At 37.8% G+C, this 22,444-nt stretch overlaps 1 protein-coding gene across 1 annotated transcript in view; it reads right to left on the bottom strand.

The window, feature by feature from the left end:
• LAMA1 (laminin subunit alpha 1) overlaps nt 1-22,444 on the bottom strand; it is a 108,667-nt gene that overhangs the window by 35,990 nt on the left and 50,233 nt on the right. The window contains exons 12-31 of the mRNA XM_063149871.1: nt 20,464-20,604; nt 19,348-19,521; nt 17,688-17,789; nt 16,769-16,980; nt 15,493-15,604; nt 14,469-14,579; nt 13,586-13,713; nt 12,904-12,990; nt 12,443-12,654; nt 11,839-11,945; nt 10,714-10,894; nt 9,313-9,449; nt 6,497-6,733; nt 5,273-5,416; nt 4,747-4,926; nt 3,954-4,139; nt 3,715-3,842; nt 2,648-2,768; nt 2,288-2,425; nt 471-592 (exon numbers count right to left, since the gene is read on the bottom strand). Of these exons, the coding sequence (XP_063005941.1) occupies nt 471-592; nt 2,288-2,425; nt 2,648-2,768; nt 3,715-3,842; nt 3,954-4,139; nt 4,747-4,926; nt 5,273-5,416; nt 6,497-6,733; nt 9,313-9,449; nt 10,714-10,894; nt 11,839-11,945; nt 12,443-12,654; nt 12,904-12,990; nt 13,586-13,713; nt 14,469-14,579; nt 15,493-15,604; nt 16,769-16,980; nt 17,688-17,789; nt 19,348-19,521; nt 20,464-20,604 (2,960 nt within the window). The remainder of the gene's footprint in view (nt 1-470; nt 593-2,287; nt 2,426-2,647; nt 2,769-3,714; nt 3,843-3,953; nt 4,140-4,746; nt 4,927-5,272; nt 5,417-6,496; nt 6,734-9,312; nt 9,450-10,713; nt 10,895-11,838; nt 11,946-12,442; nt 12,655-12,903; nt 12,991-13,585; nt 13,714-14,468; nt 14,580-15,492; nt 15,605-16,768; nt 16,981-17,687; nt 17,790-19,347; nt 19,522-20,463; nt 20,605-22,444) is intronic.

Raw genomic sequence — 22,444 nt, 5'->3', positions numbered from 1 at the left:
TAAATTTCAGACAAAAGAGTGTTTGTTCTTCCCCATGGACTGATTTCATGAAAAGTTCCTGCATTGAGTGGGGATGGCTTGAATCTTTGTAAATACAAAAGTAGTGTTCTCTGAATGAAGGAGACTCACATTTGATATTAAACAATGTCACAGCAACTTTGCCAACTATCTGTAAAACAGTCTATGTGTCTGTTATAGTCTTAGAGAAAAAAATTACTCATCTATCACTTAATCTTTTTATTTTAAAATTTCATACAGTTCAGTTCAGTTTCATACTAGTACAGCTCAGAATGCAAGCTCCATTTACTAAATAAAAATAGGCAGCATTCAAATGTATAAAAATTAAGGACACATAATAACCAACCCCTACTCTCATAGTGTAGGAGGAGCAGAAGGAGTAGGAGGTTGGACAAACAACACAAGAAATGGGAATGGTAAAATGTGCACTGGATTTAGTAAGTCCTGGTTACCTGACAGGGTTGGCTCTGGGACAAGCACAGGGAGAGCAATCATTGGCAGATCCAGTTACCTTCCCGTAGTAGCCTGGGGCACAAGCACTGCAGTAATCACCAACTGTGTTATCTCTGCAGTTCTGAGACACAAAATTCAGATGGTTTAAAACAACAATAAACAACAGGAATAACTTTATCTACTTTATCAATACATGTGTACAGTTTCCAACAATGATCTCTACATGTCACGACCCCCTGGTCAGCATTCTTTGAGTGAAAAAACTTTTTATGCAAACAGAATGCCAGCATATTTTCTCTTATGTGAATGCCCCTTCAGGCAGGCTGACCTAATTTCTTTTTTAAATTTCCATAAAGTCTATGTATTTTTTGCTGCTATTAATCAACTCAGGTCAGGAAATCAGAGTACAAAACAAAAAATCCTAAAAAAAACCCAAAACAAAAAAATCTAACCAAAAGAAAGAAAGAAACAAACAAAAAGGAAAACTTAAACAGAATACCTCACTTTTCTGTTTCAGTATTTCAGCAAATGCTGAGGACTATCCCCAGCTAGGATTAACAGACACTACATTTTATTTTTCAAGAGTACTGATCAATAATCAGTGCTGTTAATATTAAAACACTGAATTGGTATTATAAACAATTTAACTGACTAGTCCCCTGAGTAAACAAAAACATTTTTCTCCTTTCCCTCTCCTTTTTTCTTTTAACTTTTCTTTCTTCTTATTCTGTATTTCATATACCTGCTAGTGTGTATTTTAGGTTGGTTGGTGATGTAAACAGTAGCAACGCAACCTCCTATTTTATGGGAGCAGAAGTCAGGTGAAAACCAACTCTCTTGCCTTCTCCACTCAGCTGGAAATGTCTGAGCAGTAATCCCAAGACACAGATGACTTGCTAACCCTCAACAAGAAACTAAGAGGAAGAATGATGAATATTCACCTCTGTGAAAGACCTATGCATCTTAGCCTCGCAAAAGTGAGAACCTTAGTTCTTACTCATGAGACACATGCTTGTGTACAAACCTGAAAGCAAAAGAATGGCTTAGAAAAGCCTGAAGGACTAAAGAAACTCACTTAAAAACTAATTTCAAGAATTAATTCAGCAGAAGTCGACTTTGAATTAACCCAGTCACCACTGGAAAAATAAAGCAGCTGGGGGGAAGTAATTAGAAAAAAATACTAAGCAATGCCAGGGAATGGGTTTAATATGTCTTATCTGGTTAGCTGAGAATTTGCTGTCCATGGCCTGTCAGCCCATAAGAGAGAGGAAATGTGTTAGTCATATGTGACCCTTCTTTGCAGCCTTTGGGATAAAATGAGAAAAGTGAGCAAATCAACTTAGCTGAGGCATATCCCTACAATACTATAGTCTCTGGGCATTTTAAAAAAAGCCTCATTTAAAGCTGCCCAGAGGATTCTCTTCCTGAGAAAGAATTTACCTTTGATTTAAGTCTGTGGTGCAGAATGGCCTACTGCATCCTTTTTTTTTTTTTGTGTGCCTAAGCAGACCTTGTCCAGAAGCCCAAAAAGTCTCACAGAAAAACAGACAAATTCAACCAATATAGAAATAATATTAAAATTTAAATTAAAATAATTAATGATTTTGAGTATGTTAATGCCCCAAAATCTTGCTAATTTTACTGAATGGAGCATAAGGGAAACTATTCAGATTTGCCATTTTTCAGAGTTGGGGGAAAAAAAATTCACATTTTATCCACGTAGTACAGCTGTATACTTCTCCTAAGAACTCCTTGGACAGGTCACTGCCATTTCCCTCAGGTGAAATCAACAGAAGAACGTGTAAGATCTACATACCAAGCACTTCCCAGTGTCAGGATCACAGGTTTCACTGTGGTTGTTGCACTGACATGGCACACAAGGCAATATCAGAGTGTGAGGCTCTCTTACACTGAATTCTGTATGCTTCCCCCTGTAGTATCCTGGAGCACAGCTCTAGTTGTAAGGGGAGTAAAGTAAAATTTTAAAGAAATTATCACAGCTATCAGCAGCAACAACAATTTTTAAAAACAATAAAGGTGGGATTTAACAGCAACAACAATTTTTAAAAGCAATAAAGTTGGGGTTTTTGGTGTTTTTTTTAATATTGGGTTTTTTTGTTGTTTTTTTTTACTTTCACACTATTAGACACACAAAAAAGATTCAAGGGTTCAGTACCTGGCAGGACAATCCAGTGTAACCAGCAGGACACCTACATTGCTCTACAAGATGAGCTGCAGGTCTGCCTAGATGCATTTCTTCAAACCTGACTGCAATTTCCATTGAGATATTTGCAATTCTACAAGATATATGCAGAAGAGAGTGTGAACATCTTAAGAAGTATGAAAACAAGATCCAAAAACATTTTCAGGCTTTAAGGGCAGGGCTACAATACATAATCTTCCATAATTTCCCATGCAAACATCTCAAAGCCTGAAGATTTTTTACTTGTTTATGGAATTTAAGAATGTGCAACCAAACACAAGAAATTATTAAAAGTAATAAAGGCTGATCCCTCCCCTCTTGATCTCGAAGACTTCCCAAACCCACCATGCAAGGGTATGTAATACTTCCTCAGAAATATTAGACAAATACATTTGTCCTGTGCCACAATTTTGGACAGAGCTAACAAAAAGATAATGGAAGGCATGTGAATCAAAAATAGCATAAAATCTGGAGGTGGAATCAGACTTCTTCAGAGCTGTGAAGACATAGAGACATTGGGTTTTCATTGGATGCATCTTTGCTTGTCTTGTTTGTTTCCAGATTGACAGATAAAAGGATGATATCCCATCCCCTCCCTCTCATTAGTAACAGTTCTGGACAAAATGGTAATAACATGCTACTATTCTGAGCTAGGACTATTTTATTACCACTGCCCATAGTTTTTCAAGCTACAGGAGACACCTAGATCGATGCAAACCCAAGAACTCTGCGGACCATGTGCTTCAACTGATAAAAGAAACAGAAAATTCAACAGTGCATCAGCCTGTTCTCCTTTGTGGGTTTTGCTATCAAAGTAAGCAGCAGAGTCATTTAGTGTTTCATAAAAGATAATTCAAGAGGGATTTTGCTGCAATTAAAAGTCATGACTTTTTTTGTCAGAGGAAGAGCAGAAGTCATAAATAGGAAATTGTAAATTTCTCTGAGGTAAGTCTTTATTGTATAGCTCAGTTGGGGCTATTTGTAAACTAAATCACAGTAAATGCAGTACAATAAATAAATGCAGTCAGAGGTTGCTTTACCTGCTTTGCTGTAATCCTTGGCCATAAGATGCCTTGATAAGGATGTATTCAACATTGCTGAGCACAGACATGAAGTCAGAACGTAAGACAGGCTCGTCAGACACAGAGTTAAAATACTTCCAAGAATCCTAGGGAAAGACACCACATTTATTATTATTATTTATTTATTTATTATTAAAACCAGGAACATTCATGTTTACTTTAAGGTAATGCTGTGTTCCTGCGGTGTTTTGGCTCACCTCCTTCATTTCTACTTCCTTGTCAGTTCTCACTCCATTTTCTGGAGAAGGGATGTCGACATAGATGACCAACTTACTGGTGTGACCTCCTTTCATTAGAATCTGTGGCTCAAAATTTGAGGTTCCAAAGCCATCCAAAGCATAAAAGGCAACAGTATATCTCAGCTTCCCTCCGTAGGCCATAAGCTGTTTGGATTAAAAATTATAACTATTATTTATTCTACGGTCTGAGCTACAAGTTGAAAATATCTTAAAATCACCTGTAGACTGGAAAACTGCCAGTCCATTGAAGAATTGGCAATAAAACATGAAAATTGACTTAAACTCAGTGGCTTTTCCACCAAGGTTAAATATATATTTCTAAAAAGCAGTCTTAGTTTCTTTAACTAGACCCTCTCAAGGTGTGTGCCCAATTTACATTCAAATCTTAAACAACAGAAAATTCCATGATCAATATACTGATTCTAGCATCAAAGTTAATTTTTTTTATGTTTCTAAAATGACAACAAATATATCCCTGTTTCCCCCACACAGAATCTGTGAAGTAATTAAATATGAGTGTTACCAATTTATAGGGTCAAGAAAAATCTTGTTAGGAAAGGGTAATGTAAACATATTATTTGCACTTGCTGTATGAGAGTTCTATCACTGAATAATTAAAATATTATGACCTACAAGAATAGAACTAACATAGAAATACATTATGAAGATAAAGTTACTATTCTAAAGTAAAGGAGTGTCTATCAGACAACAAGGTTATCTACAAAGCATTCCAATTATGTAATGTTCTTACCTGGTCTCCCTGAAACTGCTCTGGCAACTTCCAGTAAAATGTTTCTGTATTTAAGTATTTTCTGACTATGGCAGCATCCAATAAAACATCAGGAAATTGTGAAAATACTCCTTCCACTGTTCCAGTCAGGTTACTTTGAGCTACTACATGCAGAACAGCCTGATCTGGAGTTAATGTTATCTGCAACACAAAGAGCAAAAGATTCATTCAACAAAATATCCTGTTAACAATTTTAGCTGCTTTGAAACAGTCAATAATCCATCTTAAGAGTAATAAATGCCCAACCCAAAAAACTGGAAAACACACTTGATATTTACTTTTTTAAGAAGTGAAGAGAGAGACACAAGGTTCCAGAAATAAGAGTATAATCATTTACCACTTGCTTTCATTTCTGTTCTGACCTGTGCCACCAGCCCCATAAACCAGTCAGGACACTCAGCCCAGTCCATTAAATGTGCACACCAGCATGATACCTAACATGAGGAAACAGCAAATTGTCTCTGTGTGATTATATTGCTTTACTTACAGGAATTCTCACATGGTCTTCTAGTTCTGAACAAGATGTGGACATCCCAAAACAGAAGCATGTAGTACACCCTAGTGCATTGTTAGCAGACAGACCAAAAGTTCCAGGTTTACACTCACTGCATTGTAGACCAAAAACATTTTCCTGGAGGATATTAAAAAAAAAAAAAAATAATAGTACACTCATAATACTTCACTACCTAAATGAAAGATTATTATTTTTTTGAAGAAAAACTAGTTGCTACATAAACTACATAGCAGAATATCAATTACTGTATGCAATCTGTTTTACCATGCAGTACATTACTTTTTTCATTATTTTCCAATACTGTTTTGCTTTCCTTCTTAAAAAAAGAAAAAACAAAAAACTCCCCAAAAAAACCAAAAACCACACACACAAAACTCCCCTCAAACAACCACAGAACATTTAAGCTAAGCTCATATATTTGACTGTCTATCAAAAATTAGCAGCTATGTATTTCAACTCAAGACAGAATTTCCTCCCAATCCTGCATCTGGAAAATGAGCTCTAAAAGCCAAATAAACTGCTCAGTATGAATAGGAATCAAAAGATCTATTCCCAAGTCTCTCTTTTTGCATTCAGTTCCCAATTGGTGAGCTGAACCTCAAGAAACACCCAAAACTACAGTCAATGCCCACTGGTACCTTTAACCAGAGACTGGACAGACACCTATGAAGGAATAAATTTGTTGTCTTGAAGTAAGTTTTCTATCACTCAGTTTCTCAAGAAATTATACCCATCTTGTCAAAAATATCCATACTATCTGTGTTTTTAATGTTTCCTTCCCTATATACAAGAATATCAGAACTCACTATTACCAATATATCTAATACCAATTCAAACTCGCAACACAAACGTATTTCAAAAAACACTGAGATTCTCCATTTAGTATTTATTTGTTTCTTCCTATCATTATAATTTGAATTTTTAAAAAAGCAGGCTGCATCATCTGAACTAATGTGTTGTTCCCCAACCTAATAAAACCAAATGTGTACAAACAGAAAAACTTCAATGGTTTTGGATTTTTCCTGACTGATAGTAAGATCTGTCACAGGAAATTCTTTAGCAATGATCTAGGTGTACCCATAAATGATGGAGATTGCCTTTTGAAGTCCTTTCAGCCCTGTATCTTCCCTGACTTCAATGCAATCAATGTCTAGAAAGTACTAATGCTTTCCTAGAAGGGGCAGAATGATTCAGTACCTTGCAGGTGCAGACACCAGTTTCTTCTTCACAACCACAAACTCCTTCGGGGCCATTACACATCTCTGCTTTGGTTCCACTCAAATCACAGTCACAGGCAACACAGTCTGGGTAGTCCCTGTAGCCCAAGGCACACCTGGAACAGTCTCGCCCTCCAAATTCAGTTTTGCACTGGCATTGGCCTGTCAACACATCGCACTGGAGACTGGCTGAACCAGCGCCGCTACAGTTGCAAGCCTTAGCAGAAGAGAAGAAAGGTTCATAAATAGCAAATCTTTAAAAAAAAATTTTTTACAAGTGAAACAGCACAATAAATTTTAAAATGACCCTTAAAACTCAATGTTTGCCAGCAAATACTGTACAATAATAAAAGGGAAGAAATTCCACACAGAAATGAAGTTGGTTTGTTTTTTAGCAAAGAATTGCATCTCCAGTAAACAGTGGATGGCAAAAAGTTAGAAGATTTGTTGGCTCCCAAATATGGATTGGGAACCAAAGGAGTTGAAGGAAGCTTTTCCAGAAAACAAAAATATATCCAAAATACTTAATTTACAATACCAGTAATTGAGTACAGCAAGTAAATTAACTAATGCTGTATAAATGCTGAATGAAAGAAATCTGTATCATCATTTTATAAATATGACAGAAAGGAAAATCTTAAAACTAACATGCTGCTAAGATTTCAAGAGGTATTAATAGCTTCTGCATCATGCTCAAGCTACTTGTACTATTTGATGAAGAACCAAGAATCTCATTGCATCCCAAAGGTGGGAAGCTCAACATGCAGTGCAGCTCAGTACCAAAGGAAAACTGTTTCCTGACAGAGTGCATCCTTCATTATGCAATCAGTAATATGAAACTGGTATTACAAACATGCAAAGTGGGTGTACTTTATTTGTCATTCTTTTTTGAAGCAGTCTAGATTAGCCTTCACTCTTAATTTCTTATCTGTGGTTACTTCACAAATGGAGTTTTGGTCAGTGGTTATTTCTAAATAAACAGGCAAAAAGTACATTCCATCTATCACCATCTACTGAGCATTTTCAGTGAGTTATTTTGCTCATCAGCTCTCTTTGAGATGAAAAGCCTTTACCTTGCCAAGTCCTGCATGCCATGACCCACAAGTTCCAGAAGAATTACTGTCTATCCTTCTGCATTCTTCACAATTTTGCTGGTTACCCACGGCACTCTTTGTATTAAGCAGTTTTTACTCTAGCATTGGGTACTATAATGCCTAGTTTAATACCCTTTTTGGTCACACGGGTTGACAGTATCAGTAAAGGTCCACACTCTGAACATCAAACTCTAGGATAGTAATAATTTACATGTATTCAATCTCTAGCTACTTGTGATAAAGATAAATAAAGACTCTAAGGTACAATGCACTGTAATCTAAACAAGACTACAGCTCTGCTACACTACTGCATCCAGAAATGGATACTAAACATCAAGAAAACCTCTAGAAACAGAGCCAGATGAAGTAACCACATATGCATTTCGTGTTGCAAAACCAGACAGTCTGGGCTTCTCAGCATCTCCCCCATTTCATCCATGTAGAGGTCACACAAAGAGTCTCTCCCGGATTTGCCAGAAGACATTGCTCCTCATCTTAAACTACCACATCTGACTATTCAGCATAGGGTATATCCCTCTGTTGGGACTATTATCTGGAGATCATGTTACTGTTTGTTGCATCAAGAAGGAATCTAAAATACTTTATAATATTTCACATTCATTACTGTGATGTTGCAAAAAAAAGGAATGATAAATAACCTAGAAAAACTGAGTAACTGCATATTAAATTGCCCCTGATGATTGGCAAGGAATGTGGAATCACCCTATGAAATGAACACATCAAAGGAAATACAGAAGGACCAGCACATTGTACTTGCAGTACCTTAGGTAAGAATGACAGTAAGCTGACAGCTAACAAAGCCATGGTTTAAAGACCAGTTGCCAACTATGTTACTATAAATCACTAAGATGGTTAACTGTGAAGACTTATTAGGCCTACTTTATCATCCTTACTCTAAAAAATTAAAGAGAGAAAAAGGATACCAATTTGGCTGACACTTAAATACTTACTGCATGTAATGACAGACTTTGTCAAGTTGATTGTATTTGTGGTTTCTCCACTGAAGTTACCCAATTACATTCATGTAATTGAGGCTTCTTAAAATCTCAACATTGATGAAATGTTTGGACCAATGCCATACCTGACAAGAATTTACTGCATAAACCTAAAGGCATAAATGGATGCTGTTCCTTGGATCTTCACTGACTTGGCATTTTATTGCTTAATCATAAGCATTAAGCTGAGATAATGGGAGCTACCAATGTTCCATCCATGAAACATTAACTACATTATACTATTGAAATTATAAATTTTCAGAAAAAATGCCTGCAGTAACTTTCAAGACACTTCCAATGTTCTTAAATCCACAATATTATCACTTACTGATTGGTACAGAAACTATGTTCCCAGTTGCCCCTTGCTGCTGTAAATCTGGTTTGTACCACCACTTAAACACCTAAATGTTAGAATACATAGAATACACACATCACAATTTCAATGTGAACTATACACCTATCCAGAATAAGCACTCTGACAGTACTTTCAAAGACAGCCCTCTTAGAAGGTTGCTCAATAAACATTGTGCCAACAGTTGTTTTGTTGTTTTTGTTTTAATGTGAGCATGTTGCATTAACTTTGAGACAGAATAAAGATCATGGTTCTCAGAAAAAGAGTCCACTTCTGACATTTGCATAATGCAATTGTTTTTAACAGCCATGGCTTTTCACCCAGCCTACCATACCTTGCAACCAAGTTTAGGAGAGAGTCCCCAGTAATTTTCTTCACAGAGTTCACACTTCTGTCCCTGAGTGTGAGGGGGACAAATGCATTGTCCAGAATCAGCATTACAGTTGTCCTGAGTATGGGCACAGTCACAGGCTGCAAGAGAAACAGGACCAAATGGAAACTTTATCCACACTTTACTACAGAGGAGAATTCCAAGACTGCCAATAGTCTTACTTTTCTTATGGAGTACAGTTGTCTGTTCTACTAGGAACTTCTTGCCATCCCTAATCACTGAGAAACAAATCATGACCACAGTGACATTTCATCTTTTTACTTGAAGCCTATTATTGCTGATTGACTTAGCTTATTTGGTGTTTCAAAAAGCAGAGCAGCACTTTCACAGGGGGATCAACACCACCAAATAAAGTTACTTTTGGAGTAGAGTATATTTGTAAGGAAACATTTCTATGACAGAGGACACAAAACTCATCAGGAGATAAGCTAATGTTCTCAAGCAGGTTCTCAAGGATTAATGCTAAATAATTGAATAATTGGGATGGATAACTATTTTTGTAATAACTAACTACTGCAGGATGCACTTGGCTATTTAAGAAACAAAATACTATTCCAGTTGAAAAGCAGAATTTCAATGAATAGATTTTATTAATCTCTTTGGTAACATTTAAGTATTTTCCAATAATGAAATGGTTAAAGGTATCCAAGAGATCTTTGATTCTTAGTATAGACAAAGAATATTAATTTCAAAACAATCTTATTACAATCTCATTGCATATTTCATTTTAATGTACTGTTTGAGGCATTAAAATGTGGTTTTGTCTGGCTGGAGAAAAGGCAGGCATTCCTTTAGCTATACAGTATTGAAAAGGGCATCTTATTAACATGAAAAATTGGGTTTTGATGGCATATTCTCCTTTTAGATGAACAATTTCTTCCTTATCATGACAAAAAATTGCATATATCCAGGTGATGATGGGAAAACAGAGCCAATGACTTCATATCAAAGTATGAAACACATATTTAAGATTTAAATGAAAGAAAAATAAAGTAAAAATCTTTAGGTGTAGATCTTCGCTTTCCCAACTGCAGAAAAAAAGGTTTCATTCTCTTTGAAGGACTGAAGGGTTTTGTAATAAAGAGACAAAGGAGCCATTGAGGATGTAATATTTCTCTCATGCACCCTTTATGAGTTATTTCATAGTCACCACCTTTTACAAGGAGCCACAAAGTAAGCAAAGAAACGTTTTGTTCCCTGGCTTAATCAAAGTATTAATAGACCTTCCTACAGATTCTTCTGTATCGTCATCACAACAAGTGACCTTTGCCAGAGTTCAACATACAATATATTGCTGAAAGAAATTCCAGACAAACTCTGGGAGGGTCGTGGATTAGAGCTTACGTGTGCAGCCACCATCCTGGAACGCGTAAAAGCCATGAGCACAGCGATCACACTTCTCTCCAGCCACTCCTGGCACACAGTGACACTGCCCCTGATCATTGCAGTCCTCAGACACCGAGCCAAACTGACTGCAGTTGCAGGGAACACAGCCAAGCCCAGTAAGCAGCCCATAATACCCATTCTGTTGGAGAAGAAATAAATAGATTTGTACTGTTTCATAAATTTTTGAAAATGCTACAATATACACTCTTGTTTTCTCTTGTTTACTCCCCATGATATCTGACCTGCATGAGTCTTGGCCAGCACTGTGTGACTGCTGTGGAAAGACTCCCTGGCATTGTCTTCACTGTTGCCAGCTATGAAGCAATATGCTCTGGAGTGAAAAACTCAACCCTGAAATGCTCTCATGGTCCTTAATCTCACAAGCAAGACACTATGTTTTGAAGCCTGATGTTATTAAATTTAAGACTTGCATGAGGTGAGGGTGGGCTGTGCTGATCAAGCACAGACCCCTGTGACTGTGAATGAATGCCTAAAACAGAGCAGGTCACTGACCCTGGGTACATGTGTGCTCAAAGTCATTCAGCTGGGCTGGCTCAGAAGGCAGTAACTGGGCAGAGATTTCCTGCTCTGGTCTCTGATGTAGTTCTACACTTAGCACAGACTGGAAACTGCTGGTTTGTATCACCAGTGAATATCTGCACGTTGCTACAGCAGGCCTGCCTTTCAGCTGAATCCCTCGCTGGCATTCAGCCATGATGTATGTGTTATCACCAACCACATTTCTTCAGGTATTCCCCACTCAGACTTCATTTCACAGAAGCACAGCTCTAAGATCCCTTCAGGTTTGTTAACAGTGTTTGGTTTGGTCTTTCACTCCACACTGTCAGCACCAGCCCGAATAGCCCTACGCAGGAGGGTGCTGAGTCAATTACACAGCTTCACATGTGCAAGGAGCATATGCAGAGCAATTTCCAGCCACAAAAACTTTGGTCTCCACTCCATAGGCCCTTCTCCCCCAAACCTATTTGCCGCTATTCTCTGTATCTGTTCAAATCACAATCTATAGATAAAGAGGAAGGCAAGAAAATCTATACATTAGCAAAAGGCAATATATCTGCTTACCAAGCATTTATCACATCTTTCTCCAATTACATTTGATTTGCAGGAGCAGATGCCTGTCTCATGGTGACAAGTACTTGAAAGGGAACCATTCACGTGGCAGGCACAGGCTTGTGTTCAGACAAAAAGAAACCAAATTTAAAAATTAGTCATGTGTATCTACAGGCATTCATTATTATACAGAATTAAAAACCTGGTATATGATGTGTTTCATCTGTTTATATCCCACAGATGCTAATATACCACAGAAATGCCTGTGAATTTGGACTAAAACTTAAAAACAAAACACCTCTGAATAGCTGTATTTGAAAAGATTTTTCTTCTAGCCCTATATGTGACATTAAGAAGTAGGAAATGTATCCAGCATGTCACTGGAGGGACAGTGTTAAGCAAACCAATAAGTTCCAGGGATACCAAGTATAAAACCTTAACATAATACATTCCCCTCCCTCAGCCTAACCCAATCCCAGAGTTTTCAACCTGCACTTGCCCACTCACAACTTGAAGGTTAACTCTTTCAGCAAATGTGCACATCCCCTTCCATTTTACACAGGAAATCCATTTTTGTGTTCTTTAAATGTTGAGAGTAATAAAAATAACAACTTACCACGACAGTTTTTGTCAATCACCGCATCCCCATAATAGCCATCAGCACACTTTTCACAGTGGTGACCTGCTGTGTTCCCCAGACATTTCAGGCACTGTCCTGTGAAGGGATCACAGTGGCCCTCTTCTTGAGGGTTCACATTGCCATTGCATTCACAAGGAGCACACGACTGTCCAGCCATAAGAGGATTCCCATAGTAACCATTAGCACACCTGCATCAGAATTTAAAACCTTTGTCAGCTGGAGTATGGTCATGTCATACACTCTCCTCACTGAAGGGAGTTTTTCCTGTTAAATTTTAATCTAAAGTGTCTCTGTATTACAATGAAAGACTAAATAAGAAGGAAAATGTTATTAAGAATGTTCTGTACATGTGGTATGAACAATACAAGGAAGATAGGATGATGAGCACTTAGTGATGGCAATGATATGGATGTTTCACCCAAAATTAGTGTACATACCTTTCACACTGAGAACCAGTATAGCCTGGAAGACATTTGTCACAGACAATTCCACCTTCTTCACTCAGCTGGCAAGTGGGACTGAAACTATTAACAAAATTTATGGCAGCTGGTATCAATGCACAGAATCACAAGACTTCTGCAAACATTCAATATCCACCCTTCCTTGCACCTAACTATATAAGCACACAATTGCCATTTTTCCTAGTTTATCAATGCTTTTAACATTACAATGTGTCAAAATAATAAACATATAATTTTAAAAAACTCTTGGGTTTTTTGTACTTTAAAAGCAAGATTTTAAAACTTCCTAAAAACTAGGCTCTCATTCTAGCAAAACAGTATATTGCTGTACTGAGTTCCTTTTTTTCAGATACAACACTTCTGTCCTTCTACTGTTTTCTGAAAAAACAAGGAAGATACCCATGATGCAAAGTTCAAAGACAGGTTGAATTATTACTTTCATCCACCATGCAAAATTGTACCAGTTCACTCAGCCTGTCTTAGCCTAGTCTATATATTTAGACTGCCTCGAAAAATAATGCTTCTATGAGATATACACAAACAAAGATGAAGAAAAAAAATTCCTTTTCTTTCTCCTTCAGATGTCATGATATTTTTCTTTTTCTCACTTTCTGTTTTTGCTGAAGATGCAAAAGACAGTCTTGCATAAGAAGCTTACTTGTTTGCAGCAGAACTCAGAGGACATGCACAGGGCCAGCAGTCCTCAGCTGTTCCTTGGGATGGATTTCCATAGAAGCCAGGCAAGCACTGATCACAGAAAGGTCCTGTTGTGTTGTGTTGACAAGCCTGTGAGACATAGAAAGAATCTTTTTGTATTTTCTCTTGATGGTTTTTCGGCCCCTGAGGGACTTCTACACCAGTCTGCATGCAGCATGACATCCAAGGAAGCCATTCTTCAAGCCATGAAGAACTGCCTAGAACTCTGAAAATAAGTGTTTGATTTTTTTTTCTGAGTTATGACAATCCTGATTGGTTTTTCCTACATTTTAGAATATACTTTATGAAACCAGCCACATGACTTATGCACATACTTAAATGTATTTCACATATTGCACACATTTGCAGTAACAAAATTATATAATTTTTACTGGTGTTTAGCCATTTTACTCCAGTAACCTTTAATTTTTAGAAGAGATCTGAGAGCTAAATTTTCTCTTCACAAGGTAATGTGCAATTTCCACTGTTGTTAGTCATGGAAGATGCACATATATCTGAAAACAGATATTCACCGCTTAAATTGGTTCTTTTCAGGAACCTGCAGCAAGCAAAATCAAGATTTTTATCAGCCAGTATATGATGACATTTTTGTATTAGTTCTGACTATGCCCCACTTGAAATGATAAACTGAAACAGTTTATTGGAAAACACAATAATGGAGTCTTGAAACATACTCTGAACTAAACAATGAAAACCAACAAAAATAAACACTTGGTACCCACAGCTTGAAATTATGCTCACTGTAAACTTGTCTCCCACAGTCAAAATGCTCTCTTAACTCCCAAATAGATGCTTAAAACACAGAACTTTGCAGGATGACTTACAAAGCAAACACCGTGAATGTCACACTCAGTTGCATGCCCATTGCACTTGCAGGGCTGACAAATGCCCCCAAAGAGTATTCCATCCACACGGTAGTACCCAGGCAGACAGGACTGAAAAGGAATGAAGGGAGAAAAAGCAGTAGCATTATGTGTGCTGAAAATACACATCAAAACTTTTTCAGAGAGTGCACTTCCGACCACCCACCATACAACCCTTTCACACTGTGGTAACTGAACGCTCTTTCAACCCTGTTGATGTCTCTGTAGCTCTTTTCAAGTGGTTGTTTTTTACTTGCACTGGATAAAGGGGATAAGAATTAGCTCCATAAAACTTTGATTCATCCCTTTGTTCCCTGGAGGCATGAAAGTTAACTTTTGTGTGGTTTAATATGTGAAATTCCTTTTATTATTATGGGACAATATAAAAGATATTCTACCACCTCTGCAGAATCATTAACAATGCTACAGCACAATTTCAGTATTTTCATACTGAAATTATTTGTCAAAATAATTCCTGCTATTTTGCAATAGGACTGTGCCTCTCTAAATCTTCTATTTAGAGATACACAAGACATCACCTTGCACAATGCATTTCACCCTTGTGGGCTCTTCCAAAAGCTAGAGTTCCTCCCTGCTAAGGCTCCTCATTGCCTCCATAAACTTAATGGCACGTAATAGGAATAAACTGAACATGATCCAGCTCCAGAAAAAGTGCTATTAATGAGTAAGGTAAGCTCAAAATTGCTTCACAGAGCTTTAACAGCTGCTCCCTCTGAAACACTGTTATTCTGAAGCACATCATCATATTTTAGTGCCATGAAAAAGAATTCAAGCAATAAGTTTAAAATCCTGTTTAGAGTAGCTGAAAGAAAAGACCTTCGGGATTGCATAAAGTATAGTAGGCAGCAATTCACCACAGAACATACACTTTAATGGCAGTTTAACTAAAGGCAGTCTGCCTTTAAACCTAGATCCTTTACAATAGCAGATAATTTTACATACACAAAACACTGTAAGAGGTTACCTCGCAGGATAATCCTGTGTAACCCTGAGGACATTCACAGAATTCCACATCTGGAGCTGAAGAAAGATCTATAACATTTGCACTTGCAGTATCCAGGGTCACAGAGTCCAGCCTAGGGTTAAGCAGGAAAACATCTCAACATTTGTTTCCCCAGACTTGATCTTCAGCAGGACAGTTTCCTTCTGGGGAGGTAACTCTACTGAGCACTGCTCCCTGGCAGGGACAACCAAGGAACAGGCACAGATCTCTTTTCCAAGAAGTCTGTGATCATATTCTTATCACAGCATTTCCAGATGTCTCCTGTTATCATTATTGTTACTGGAAGAGACAACCTCCTCAGCCACAGGAGGTTGCCTTACACATTTTTGTAAGAAATCTTTACAAATATCCCATAAAGACAAACACTATCCCTAAATGAACATACATTTCACCAGAATGGTGTGGGTGCACAAAGCAAATTTGGTATCAGTTCCTATGTTATTGACACAAAATGCTACCAAATGACAGAATATTCGCAGAATACTTTGAGTTGAAAGGGACCATCAAAATCCAGCTCTTAAATAAATGGCCCATATGGGGATTTGAATCCATAACTTTAGTGTTATTAGTACCATGCTCTAATTAGGGAATGAGGAAGAAAGGTTGTCAGTGAGTGTAAGGAAATTAAGTAAATGATGAAGCTGATTCCCTTGAGAGCAATACAACTTTATTCCTGTATCTTGGAGAAGAGGTGAAACGAAGATCTGTAAGGTCTCACACAGATAGTACCAATGCTGCTTTGAGACTGCAGAATGATCAGCTAATCCATTGCAGCCTAATTTTCCTATTAAGAACTCCCTTAGAGATGAGTCTCAGTAATATCCACAAACAAGCATCAAAAGAAATTACAATCAATATCTTTATTGATAGTTTTTCAATAGTCAGTGATGGATTAACTTGCCACATACCCAAATAAGAATACTGTAGGGAGTTCTGGAGGCATTTCCCCCTAAAAAGGAGCCATTGTAATAAGGCTTTTATGCACTACTACTTTAAAGCAGAAGACAACATTGCTATCAGATATCTTTAAAATCAAATGTCCCCTATAAAATCAAATGTCCCACACATTCTATATGACTTGGGGACCAAAACTGGTCTTAAGAAAATTCAATAAACAACATTTTTTCTAGAAACTATTAATATAAAACTTCAGGAATACTGCCACTAAGAATCATGATTCATATACAGAAAAATAACAGAAGTATATACATTAACTTGAATATTTTACCTCACTTACCTGTACACAGCTTTTTTGGCAATGTTGTAGTTGGCTCTGATCAAAAGATGGGTCACATTTGCCAGAACAGTCATCAGCATTTCTCGGTCTATTGCCTTTTTTGTATTAAACTCTATGAAATTGTCTGCTACAAGTCTCACTGAATTAGAATACTCCTCATATGGCTGTAATGACAAGCCTGCTGCTCTTGTACTCAGAATCTGCCCGTTACCCTGAAATTGAAGGACAAGAGAAAGTATTTTCCTTATTCGCATGAAAATTTTATTAAGCAGTAACATTTAGTGTCAAATACACATCCATGTAACACAGAGAAGAGGTAATCAAAATAAATTCCTTGCATTAGGAAAAAGTAAGTAAAAGGTCAACATTTTCTGTGGCTTCAAGACCACAATCCCATTCTCTCTCGGTTCAGAGACTTCAGAATTCTTTTGTAAAAGAATAAACTAAATTGCAAAAAATCGAATACCTCTATAAAACAGAATTTCTTTTTTCCTTTGTTCTATTGCTAAGTATATATAAAAAATTATGGTTTTGGAGATGCCTGGATTCATTATAGAGCCTTACTTTTTAACTGCAATATATATCTAGAAAAGTAAGCAATCAGCAAGCACACTCACCTCTTTCATAGGCATAAGTCTTTCCAGCTTATTGCAGTTTGTTTTGTAAACACAGCTTTGTACATTTGGTAATAAGCAACTCACCCATATACACACAGATTAAATTCTAGGTATTTAACATTTAAAATTAGTATGGTATGGATTAAATAATCAGAGAAATGAGTAGTAATAAAATTTTGATAGTGACATTTAGGGACTTGAAACTGGCAAAACTACTAGTATAGGAATATTATTTTATTTTTTAAGCCCTTCATAGATTCTTAATAACATCTGAATAGTAACAAGCTGAAAAAAAAACCCACCTGAATGATGACATCCACACTAGACACTATATCACTGTCCACACTTTCCATTGGAATGTCGTAAGATACTGTATACTTCAAGTCTCCACTAAAAGCTGTGAGCTGAAATAACAAAAAGCAAAGTCTTAACAACACGACAACCTCCACCTCCAGCTAACACAAAGAAATTACATGGGTCAGCACAATGTCCAAATTATAAGACAATTGTGGGATTACAAACACCACTTTGCAGAAAAAGTTTCACATGCCATGAGTGTCAGCACGGGGACAAGAGCTGGCTTGTTGCTGCGCAGGTGGTGAGCTCAAGGCTCTACAGGTGATTGAGATAAGTGCCCTCATTCAGTGAAACACTGACAGGACTCTGATCAGACAGCTGAGGTGTACACTATCATCCTAGCCAAGGGGCACAGCATGTGGGAGTTTTTCACATTCCATGCACCACTTTTCAGGGTCCTTAGCCCCACATCTGCTGCTGACTACTTCAAAGTAAGTTAACAAACAGTTAGACCTATATTAAATCAATAAGAAATCAGAATTTGAGTGAGTCTAGTCCTGTGCAAAATCTGCTCCTTAATGTTACACTTCTTACACTTGTTTTCATTTATTGTGTCACTATACTAATAATAAACACAGCTGCACGGGCAGAGAGAGTGGACTGAAAATAATTACAGGTAAAGCTGCAAGGATCTCCTCTGCTCACCACTGGTGACGCCACAGCTGGAGCTCTGACTCCAGTTCTGGGCCTCCCAGTGCTAGAGAGAGGTGGACATACTGGAAGGAGTCCAGCAAAGGGCCACTAAATGATCAAGAGCCTGAAGTATCTTTCATACAAGGAAAGACCAAGAGTAGCAGGACTGCCCCACCTACAAAAGAGATCTTATCTATATATACAAACTCCTTAAGAGAGGGTGGAAAGAAGATGGAGCTTGGCTCTTTTCAGTGGCGCACAGTGCCAGGAAAAGAGGCAATGACCACAACCTGAAATACAGGAGGTTCCTGCTGAACATCAGGAAACATTTATTGTGAGGGTGCCCAAGCAGTGGCACAGGTTGCTCAGAGAGGTTGTGGAGACGCCATCGTTGGAGATACTCAGAAGCAGCTCTTTGATTATGGTACTGGTTAATCTGTTCTAGGTGTCCTTGCTTGAGTACAGAGTTTGAGCAAGATGACCCCCAGAGGTCCCTTCCAACCTCAAATATTCTATGATTCTGCTGCAAAAACCAGAAGACCCAGAGCTTTAGCTAGTAAACAGGGAAAAAATTAAACACTAGTTATTTGAAAACAGAAGATGGATAAGAAGCAGGCAAGAGATTTTAATGGTTCCATCTGTTCCACTATGACTGGACATTAGGATATAAGTTTTGGGATAGGAATCAAGTGCATGGGAAATGTGAGCATATAAATCAGTAACAGTCAAGAGATATTATATTGTGTCAAGGATAGGAAGGAAAGGAAGTGAAGAGATGAATGAACTCAAAGTGCAAAAAGAGAGTACTGGGAATGTCTGCACAGGAACATTCTCATTTAAAAAGCAGAGATACAGTGAGAAGTTTGGTAATACTGAATGCAAGCTTTAATGTGCCAGATTTAATTACAGAGACTATATATTTAGAACAATAGAACCTATGAAGGAGTTTTGACTTCTTAGCTGAGTACTTACTTTATTTCCTAGATATGCCTCAGGTGCTGACCAGTAATAAGTATTTTTCAGTACTTTCACAGCCTCAGTGTTGTTAATGCTTATTTGATGGGGTCCATCAAATTGGCTTCGCTGAGGCTGCACACTCCTTGCCTTGTACAGATCAGTAACAAGCCATCCAGTCATGTCTGAAATCTGCAAAAATAGTAATACCAATGAAAGTCAGGCAGTTGTGTCACTGAGAAAGCATTCACCTCTTCCAAGATATTCATTCAAACTGATGGATGTAGAGCACTTCCATTAGCCAAGTTGACACCAACACATGCAAATATGCCACTTCAGACTAGGATGGTCTCCACCTCTCTATTCAACAGGAACAAAAATATAATGAGTGTGATTTTCATCCTTCCAACAAAATTAACATTACACCTATGCAGCTCCCTGAGACTGAAACACAGAATTTCAAAGGCTTCAAGGCCAACTGTCCCCATTTATAGATAGGGCTGAGCTGGAGGAAAGCAAAAACTACAGCCCCAGAAGAGAGACCAAGATGAGAGAACTTTGTTCTTCTCACAGAGAGAGTTTTATTCAATCACCTTAGAATTTCAGTCAATTTGATATGTTTTCCTCCCTTTTTGTTGCACACAAAACAGGAGATCAAAGTGTAGCTAGCTGTGCAAAGATGTATAAGGAAAAATCCTTATGGGTGGAAAAGAGTGGCCCCAAAGCCCCATAACTCAACAACTGTCTAATCAGAAAACAGTGATATTTATAAACACTGTTTGCTAAGAAACAATATTGGCCATATTGCCAAGCAAATAGGTTTGGATTTATCTCTTCAGCATGAAAAAAAAAAAACTTTAACAGTCAGAAAAAAATTCATTTTTCCAATGCATTATGGCAGTCTTCACTACTCAATGCTTCTGATATGACTGCAAGCCAGCAGGGCCAAAGACTGCACTGGGATGAGTTGCTGACTACCTCAGAGCTGCCCAATGATACTGGAAATCTATTCCTCTGTAAGGAGACACACACCAGAATTTGAAGCTAACTTGGGCACACGTCAAAGAGAAATATAGTACATTTTGCAGCTACTTGAAGCAAGAATATTAGGTCATGGACATAACATTTACATACCTGACTGATGGGCCATGTAAGACTGTCACAGACATCAGAAACACCAAAGCAAAAACACTCTGTGCAGCCCTGAGGATTTCTTTCTTGCAAATTGTAGAATCCTGGTTTACAGAGATCACAGTTTTCACCTTCTACATTTTCCTGTCAAAGGCATATAACATTTGGTTCACATCAGCATTATTATGGTAACAAATACCACGGATTAGGTGGGATTTAGGCATAACAGCATTCAGAAGGTTGTAAAAGAAAACACATTTCAGCACAGCAGGATTATTGAATAAGACTCAGAGCTTTAAAACTGAAACAGATTGGAAAAATTCATCAGAATCTGCCAGATCATCAAAATCTAAACAAGCCCCAGCAAGGGTTCTATTGTAGTAAAATTTCAACACACAGGCAGGGTTTGAAAAGCTTCTGCCAGCTTGCCAGTCTACTTCTCTTGTAGCTTGACTTTGTAGATTGCTCTGGAGAAAGATCTCACTTTTCTGAATGCAGATTACCTTTCATATATCTTACCAGATAGAATCCAGAAAGTTCACCTTTAAGGCCAGGCTCTAGGAGCCACCACAGCCAGAATAGTTCTCAGCCATCTCTTAATATTTATGCTGTGATGCCCACTACAGCTGCCACCTCTTCCTGGAACAGCACCACACTATGATAGCTGGCAACTCTTCCACCCAATACGCTCTGGCTAAGGTCCCGAAACTCCTGCTCCAGAAGTAGAGATGCTGCACTCCTTTAGCTCCTTTCATTCGTATTCTGCCATGCAAATTGGGTAGTTCAGAGCATACCGCTACAAACATATTTCAATGCAGAATTTATAGGGAAAAAAAAATCCGAAACAGTGCACCCAGTATTCTGTTCTCATAAAATTTGTGCAGCAAATACATGACTATTTCTTTAAAAAAGTTTAGACAATTGCTGCTGACAAACAAACCAGCAGAGAAAATGTTTGATAAATACCCACAAAGCTGTGTAAATAGCGGACCTCCACGGCCATTTTCACACACTAAGATACAGAACATTTCCTACTGCCAGGGACAAGATTCTTATAATGTCCTAGCTTTGTATAGGACAAGACCTGAACACCACTCTCCAATCTCAACCTTTGCTTTCAATTATGGGAAAACTCCACTACAAAGGCAAAAAGAACTTTATAGAACACCTCACAAAGTTCCCTGATACATATAGTTAGGACACTAAGACTGCAAGCATCCTATGAAGAACAACTGTCTTACTGTTTTGGAGATGCCTATACAAGCTCTGCATTGCCATGTGAAATGCAAAGCCTGTGGACCAAAATCTGATTCCAGAAGCAGTTACCAGGGTACCTTCACTTCAGTCACAAGAATCACTCCAGATTGCAGACTTATATCAGATCTGGTCCTATGGAGCACATTTCAGGCTTACCAGAGAGAAATCTGAGACTTCCAACTGTCTTTCCTGCTGGAACAGTGTTTGGCATGTCAAGATTACATAAAACCTCTCTACACAGTCAGATTATGTCTTTTTGTAAGCAAAGTGCAACCTGCGTTTGCAAAGCATATTAAAAACTTATGGTCTCCAGTTCTGACGCAAAGGTTGAGGATGGCTCCTTCTATTTGCTCATATGTAAACTTGGGAAAAATCTCAGGCAAAGTGCCCCCTGAGATAATGAGAAGTTAAAATCATGAATTTTAACAGGAATACTATTTGTATGCTCTTTTCAGCTTTTTTATTTCTCAGTCTTCAGAATGCATTTGGATCAAACATTTCACTGTCTAACATTATTAGACAGAAATTATTTATTTCTTAATGAAAAATAAAAATCTTAACCAATGACTAGAACTCAAGAGCTGTGTTCCAGGAAAGATCAAATATCACAAAATGCACTATATAAAAGAAGAATAGAGTCTGCAAAGACTTAGAAATCCTGTTTCCTTCATTTGATATTTGGAGCGCACAACTTTTCTCCTTTCATCTCCGTAGGTGGTCCACTGGC

This window comes from Melospiza melodia, chromosome 1 (genome assembly GCF_035770615.1).
Source record: "Melospiza melodia melodia isolate bMelMel2 chromosome 1, bMelMel2.pri, whole genome shotgun sequence".
Taxonomy (NCBI): domain Eukaryota; kingdom Metazoa; phylum Chordata; class Aves; order Passeriformes; family Passerellidae; genus Melospiza; species Melospiza melodia.
This window is presented reverse-complemented; position numbering and strand designations above follow the sequence as displayed.